Raw genomic sequence first — 7,728 nt, 5'->3', positions numbered from 1 at the left:
CTGCGGCGAGTATGGTGGATAGAGAAAATAGTGGTGGTTTTGGCAACAACACTACAATTAGGGCTGTCAAAAGCTGACACGACACGATAATCCGACACGAAATAAGCGGGTTTGGGTCAAGTATTCTTGACTCGTTTACATAATTGGGTTGACACGAACCCGACACGAAATTAAACGGGTTAGGTTTGGGTTGAAATTTTCAACCCGAAACTGACCCTCATAACCCAATTATATAAATGGGTTGAACGAAAATCCACTAACTTGAACCTGACACGCTTAACCTATTAATTAAGTAGTAAAAAAAACCCAAAAAATTTATTCTAAACTTGTAATTAGTAAATTGCCTTGGCACCATGTATACATTTAGGTAATTTCTGGCAATTAATTTGGCAGATTAAATAAATTTCAACTTTTATAAATTAAAATTTGGCTGTTAATTCAGGACAAGTTTTATGTATGGTTGTACTGATAAAGCAACCAACTTCAAATTCCTGTAATACTTTTACTATAATTACTAACTTTAAACTCTTGTAGTATCATTGATGAATTAATGATGTATGTCTTTTTAATTTTTGAATTGAATATTATTTTTTATTAGATACTATATGGGTAAAAAGGTTACACGGTAACCCGTTTAGTAAGCGGGTTAGGTTTGGGTCAAGAGTTTTCAACCCGTTTAATAAATGGATTTGGTTTTGGTCAAAGATTTTTCAACTCGTTTAACATCGACACGAACACGAACCCGACACGGCACGACCTGTTTGACAACCCTAACTACAATTGGAGTGTAAAAGATGCTTTGTTTAATGTGATTTAATGTTGAAAATTCCATTATGAAGGGGTTTCTATGGATGTAATGAGGAGAGAGAAAATATTGTAGCCATGCAATAAGAAGATAGTTAGTGGTGAAGCAGAAAATAATGTCGGGAATTAGATTATTATTGTTTGGTATTAGATTATTATTGTCAGATATTAGATTATCTTTATCAGACATATTGGACTCACGGTGAGTCCGGTCTCGCGCAAAACCTCCTCAAGAGTGATATACCGGTAGTAACTCTACATTTCTTACCTTATTCTGTTAATCCTCTCTCTATATATTCATAACACTTTAAAATTCCTGCTAACTTTTTTTTTGAAACAAAAAAAATTGTAAACTTTTGGATTAAAATGTAAATTGAATTAGATTTTTAGATACTACGTTATAATAATATGGTTTTGGAAGTAACTTAAAAATAATAATAATGATTATTTATTTAAATTAAGAGTCTGTTCTCATTGATTGAACTGAACTGAACTGAACTTATTAGAGCTGAATTGAACTGAACTGAAATGAATATTTTGTAAGAGAAGGAAATTAGGAGCTGAAATGAACTGAACTTATTAGAGCTGAACTGAATTGAACTGATAATAATTGTATGAGAACAGGCCCTAATTCCGTAGAATCATATGATCCTATAATAATGTGGAAAGGATTGTTACCATAGTAATGTTTAGCTCTTGTATTCTTAGTAGGTAAGATGCACGCCCCCTAAAAGACCCAATAAACTTCTCACATGTAAATCTACCAAGTTACACAGGTCATGCTCGGGCCCTCGCGAGCCTTAGCGATTTAGGACAGGGCTCGCTTGTAAAAGGGAGAAAATGACAAAGTTGCCTATATAGTTATATGAATAGTGCAAATAGTCAAAATGAGACATATATTTTGAAACAAATGGAGTAACTTTGAATGTACAACCTATATACACAAAAGTGGCATGGTTGTTCATTTATATACTATATTAACTTTGGTTCTTTGTAAAAAAATTGTCTAGAATTATACATTGAATTGACAGGGCCAATCAAAATTGAATTATAAAATTGTATTTGAAAATTTGTAGATTTCACCATATCACTGTAAAAATTCAAGTACGAATTACTAAAATGTCATTATTATTTAGCTCTGCTTTTAAAATAAACTCAAATTATTTGAATTGTTAATATATCTCTAACTTTCAAACTTGTAAATTCATAATGATTAAAATTTTCAAATATAGCGTGGGCAAAAAAGTACGGAACGAGTAACATACATAGGTTCATAGTTACACACCAATGTAGTAATGTGTTTTACATGCAATTTCTAGGTGATGGCCCATGACATAGACATACGAAAGAACCAATTTTGGTTGTTAATTTGTTATAGTACAGAAAGAAATTGACTTAACATGAACAACAATTAGTCAATTACAAAACGACGAGGATTGAGGAAAGCAAAATTGTCAATATGAAAAGAAAACATCCCTGTCTTAGGAGCGTTATTGGGCAAAATTGAAGGACCCCACAATTTCAAAAATTTCCAGGAAAAATGCTGTTAAATATCGTTAACAATTAACATCATCATCTTCAAACAAACTCAAAATTCCACCCATTTTTTCCCTCCTTTATATCTGTCTTATTTTCTCTCTCCTCCGAAATCTTCGCCATTTTTTCTTCAAATTCCTTTCTCTCTCCTAGGGTTTTCATTTTTCAATTCACAGAGAGAGAGGGAGAACAGAGGGAGAAAGGAGAGAGGTTTTCCGCGCTTCGATGAAGGTGTAAAATTGCTATTATTATTGAATTCATGTCCATTAATTGAGGTTTCAATTTGAGTGTTGATTGAAGAAGATTAGAGATTGAAATGGGTTTGAAAATAGGTGATGTTGAAGAAAAAGCTTGCGTGTTCGAGGAATCGTTTGAGATTGATTTTGATTATGAGTTCAATGTTGCCAAATTCTTTGATTTTACACAGCTTGAGACGCCTGAGGAGATTGCGGAATCCGAGCTGTGGTTTGATTTAGCTCAAGGCTATCCTCCTTCTCGTAAGATTTTGTTGTATTTTTCGAATTCGAGTTTACGTAGTACTCCGTAATAAAATTATCTTACAATTCACATATACGTACATAGTATCAATGTACTCGTGAATTTTGTGATTATTGATTCCGTATAGAGGAGGTTTTTTATGTTTTTGTGCAAAATTTCATAATTAAATAAGCTTAAAAATAATTAGTGACAGTAGCATGTTGTGGTACGATAGTACTAATTCTGCAGGTATTAATTGGAAGAGTTTAAATTTTGCTTAAACTTGTACTACTTTGTATTAAACTGCGGCATAAGAAATTCTGGTAAACACAAACATCTAAATTTGTTAACGACGAAATCTGGTCATGACAAGTAAACTTACACGAACAATGTGGTGTTGATTATTTGAAGTAAAATGAATGAGAGTTAAGTTTGTACGAATGTTTTGTACGATTTGGTGTCTGAATTTACTAGGCTTGTTACTATGACGCGATTTGTGTGAAGAACAATATTTAGTTTGTGATGATAGTTCTGTAAACGTTTAATTACAAACTTGGGTTAGGGGATACTATTCAGCATTCACCATTCATCTTTTTAAATATCTAGATTGTTACCATTGTCAGCTTTGATTGTCAAGTTGGATATGGAAGCGGATGATTTTACAGACAGTGTAAGTTCTTCCCCAAGGTGTGGAACTCTGAGCGTATCTTCCATCAACGATGACAGTGGAGGATCTGAAGTTTCCTTAATTGATAAAGGGGAAAAAGGTATGATCATAGTTTTTATATACATGTATTTGATCGATTTCTGTACTAACCATTATTTTGCGCTTTAGGATTGCCGTTTCACAAATCTGAGACTGTGAAGTCACCTGTATAATGTGTCATATAATGTTGAGGAGAAACTTGTGTAGTTGTATGTATAATACTTAAGGCCTGCGAACCAGCATTGATAAAACCACATTATAGTTGATTAATTGTCTTATTCCTCTGAAAATCTAAATTTTTTGACAGGATCACAGATGCTGAAGTTGAAGTCCACATCCCAGCCAAATTATCAAGTGAGCTCAAGATTATTACAACCTACAGCAAGCCTTTTGGCCAAGAAAAATCAATACATAGATGTTTATTCGACAAGAAATTCCAGAAGGTATTCACAATGTGATTCATTTCCTAACACTAACTGTGATATACTTTTAATGCACCATCTAAAATAAAATGCAGTGTTTATTTAGTTCCCTTGCTTACTATCAAACTACTTTAATCATCGAAGTAGTCTTACATATGCCTCCTCCCCGAGGGAATATCATCCTAAATTTCTTCTTTGTACTGTATCTCTTTATTAGGCTTCAGAAGCTTGGAAACCCAATCACGTCTCCTGGAGAAACTGAAGCTACCAAAAGGCAAAAGTTGGAGATTGGTTACCTGCGCAAGGTTATTACTCTTCTTACAATTTTCTTACAATACTTGTCTTCATCTTATGATGTGCAAAACAGCATATGATTATTCTGTCTTAAACCGGTCATAGTATCTTAATGACATGAAGTAGCCTTTTTTCTTTCCAATTCTTTCCCCATTTTTATTTATCCATTTCTCCACGATCATGAGGGCAACCCTACAACTGAATACCTACTTATTAGATGCCCACCAGATTTATGATATTGTTGCATAAGGAGAAGCTTTTAGGGTGAGCTAGAACCTTATACATCTGAAACAGAGGTTTCTTGATTGTTCTTGGTAACACCAAGATAGATTGTTATACAGGGTAGCAAATTCTAGATTGCTTGTAAATCTATAGTATGTAACAATTCTTTTCGTTTCGATGCATAAGCAGGTTGCTCATCTTAAACATCAAACAAGTTTTTCGCACAAGTCATCCAAAAAGGTAAAGAATGTACGAATATATCATTGTAATATTGCTTCAGAGGCCACTCATTGGTTCCCTCTTTAGATATATCTCACCTTCAGTGTAAGACATACTACAGAAATATGAGTTTTGTTTTTATAATTTTGTATTAAAAAATATCTGGTATCATATCAGCTAAGGATGATTTTCTGTGTTTTTCAAGGCTGAAACCACTGTTGTGAACTCAACTAATACAAAGCCAAAAGTCACTGTTCCAAAAGAACCAGACTTGGCAACGACACATAGAGCACTGAGACAAAGGTTGTAAACTTGTTGCTGAATTTTTTTATTCAATATACTTTATGCTTAGAGTCCTAGATTTATCTTTATGTGTATTATGCTTTATATTATTCCAGGTCCAAGAATACACCCCAACTGGACAATGATGTAAAATATAACAGTTCCACCCTTAGAGAGAGACCCTCAGATAAAAAGGTTAGTAACTTGTTACATGGAGATAGTATTCTGATGATATGTATCCACAGGCCACTCTTACTTACTTTGCTTGTATTCCTTGGCTGCCAGATTCAGGAGAGTCAATCTTTTAAGAATAAAAGCACACCACCCTTGCCACAGTTTCAGGTTACTTTCTCTTTGGATGACTAATGTAGTTTAATATGGTTATTGTTGAATTTTATTAAAATAGCTACAAAATGTTCCTTCATAGGATCTTAAGCCAATTTAATCAGTCAGAAAGTATTACCAGTATTTTATTAGATGAAAAAATCAGCTTCTTTTGTACAGGAAAGTAATGTACGTGGTGGAAAGGTTAATAATGGTAGTGCAATGCTCGACTATAAAAGGTAGTCTATCACTGGTGCTTATGCCCAGTTTTCTTTCCATTACTTATAGATGATGTTTTCTTCTATTATATTTATTTTACTATCTCTAACTCTGGTTTTGGTGGGAATTTCAAGCCTTTCTTTCACTTAACTATGAAATAACTAGTGCATATCTGTTTCTTGTGATCATAGCTGTATGATTGTCTTTCCCAACTTTTTTTCAATCCCTGATGCTGAGTTATTTTTCTGAATGGTTAGTTTTTGTTTGGAGGTTTGTGGACAATATTTGACTTAGTTATGTTTTCAGGACAAACTCCAGTAAAACTTTGGTGAGACAGAAATCTGATGTACTCGATAACTTTAGAGCTCATCCATTAAACAAAAAGGTGATTGCACTACAAAGATGTGATCTCATTTTCACTGATAAATAACACTGACATAAAAAATTATAGCTGAACACTAATTCTGCAATCTGCACACAGATCTTATCAAGTAAAGGTGATATTGGTGTTTTTCAAAATTTTAAGAGGGAAAACACAGTCCCTAAGGTAATTCTGCTGTCAACTGTTTCTTTTTTCTTTTGCATCCTCAATAAATTTTCCCCCATCATGTTTCTAGTATTCCTTAATCTTTTCTGTGATATTTATAAGGAATTCAAGCTTTCCAGCAGTAAGAAATTTTCCCAGAATCCACCAACTGAATTATTCAGTAAGGTAGATTAATGTGATGCTTATCCTGGTGTTTTCTGCCTAATGTTTCAACTTGTCTATTTTCTTTATACATTTTAACGTCGTGTTATTAAAAATATTGATATTGCCAGCTATCTCTGATTCCTGGAAATCATTCTTCATCACTGCTTGAAGAACACACTCTCCAAGTAAAGGTATGTGCCTTGTTAGCATGGGAAATTTATTTCTCAATTATATTCTACTACCTGTTAAACACCATTACTTGCATACTTAGATTCATTGAGAATACCTCGAGTGTGCTTATTTATTCCCTTTTTTTTTTTCTTATTAACAATGAGGGTTCTGAAGAAAAATGTATCATTACCCAGCATGAAGGAAAACAAGGTATAGCAGCATGAAACTTTTTGAGTCACCGAACAATATCAGTGATGAACTTTGAACTTCAATATCTAGTTAAATGTATGTTATTGTTTTTCTTACATTTTAAAGTGGCATTCTAGAATGCAAATGCAGCCATTGGGAAATCGATGAGCTGTTTTGGAAACGGGAGGCGGATGATCACAGACATTAAATACCATCTCAGTAATTCCAGGTAGGAATTAGGACAATATTTATGTTCTGCAAAAAGTTGATTTCAAATTTTGAACTATTTTCTTAATCTGGTGATGTAACTGACATTACATTGCATTAAAACGTGTTTGGTCACTACACTACTTACTTACTTAGTACTGTATATTTGAGCTTGATTAACCTTAAAAATACAATTCTGTTCTCTTTAACTGCATACACATGGCCCATTCCACAATCAGGTTATTACAACATTCCTGCTTTAATTTTGCAGGACCTTCACAATTAGCTAAGAATATATCATCACTGTTTATATATGCTGGTCATATCCCACTGGAACAAGGAATATCGTTGTAATTGTGTATACATGGCCTGTCTGTGCTGTCGTACGAGTTCCTTGCTTACCACCAACGTGCTCAGCATCAAAAGACTGCTTTAGGTGGTCGCGCTCTCAGCTAGCAGTCAATCGGTAAATATTGTAAATGGCATGAAAGCAGGAATTAACTTGAAATCAGTTTTGTAGAATCCACCCTTCACCATTTCCTGTTGTACATAACATTTCACTGAGGGTGTATCAAATATAATTGATGCACACCACTCAGTGAAATTAAGTAGAGTAATTTCTTTTCATTTTAAATGTAGATAACCCCAAGAAATTAAAGTAAGTTTTACATTGCCATACTCTGTTACAAAAATTTATGGGAAAGGAATCTCATGTACAACTCAAGTTGTCGTAATCGAATTGTTACTTAATATCATCATACTTTAGTTTGCAAAATGGCTTATTACAATTCCATATCCATAAATAGTATTTCCTCAAGTTCTGATTGATTGCAAATAGTAGGATATAAACACAAAAGTTCACAATAATACTGAAATGTGACCAAAATGGGAGTTTTTTTTTTAAAATAAAAATAAATTATTATCAATTGAAGATGGATGAAATCGACAAGTGTTGCAATCAATCA

General features: G+C 33.4%; 1 protein-coding gene across 4 annotated transcripts; it reads left to right on the top strand.

Moving 5' to 3' along the window:
• Window positions 1-2,323: 2,323 nt before the first annotated feature.
• LOC110692425 (protein TPX2-like) lies at window positions 2,324-7,518 on the top strand. Of its 4 annotated transcripts, none has more exons than XM_021869441.1 (16): window positions 2,324-2,837; window positions 3,441-3,584; window positions 3,831-3,966; window positions 4,163-4,250; window positions 4,651-4,701; window positions 4,886-4,983; window positions 5,079-5,157; window positions 5,248-5,304; window positions 5,467-5,525; window positions 5,812-5,890; window positions 5,987-6,052; window positions 6,155-6,217; window positions 6,325-6,387; window positions 6,562-6,577; window positions 6,694-6,785; window positions 7,035-7,518. In XM_021869441.1, the coding sequence occupies exons 1-15, from the start codon at window positions 2,657-2,659 to the stop codon at window positions 6,762-6,764; spliced, it is 1,251 nt and encodes a 416-aa protein (XP_021725133.1). In that variant the 5' UTR covers window positions 2,324-2,656; the 3' UTR covers window positions 6,765-6,785; window positions 7,035-7,518. The 4 variants fall into 4 exon arrangements, with proteins under 4 accessions (XP_021725133.1, XP_021725127.1, XP_021725116.1 ...); XM_021869435.1 differs by having other exon boundaries at window positions 6,532-6,577; XM_021869428.1 differs by having other exon boundaries at window positions 2,325-2,837; window positions 6,542-6,577.
• Window positions 7,519-7,728: the final 210 nt, after the last annotated feature.

The sequence above is a fragment of the Chenopodium quinoa genome, unplaced genomic scaffold (genome assembly GCF_001683475.1).
Source record: "Chenopodium quinoa cultivar QQ74 unplaced genomic scaffold, ASM168347v1, whole genome shotgun sequence".
Classification (NCBI taxonomy): Eukaryota; Viridiplantae; Streptophyta; class Magnoliopsida; order Caryophyllales; family Amaranthaceae; genus Chenopodium; species Chenopodium quinoa.
Note: the sequence above shows the minus strand (reverse complement) of the source record. Positions and strands in the feature narration are given on the sequence as shown.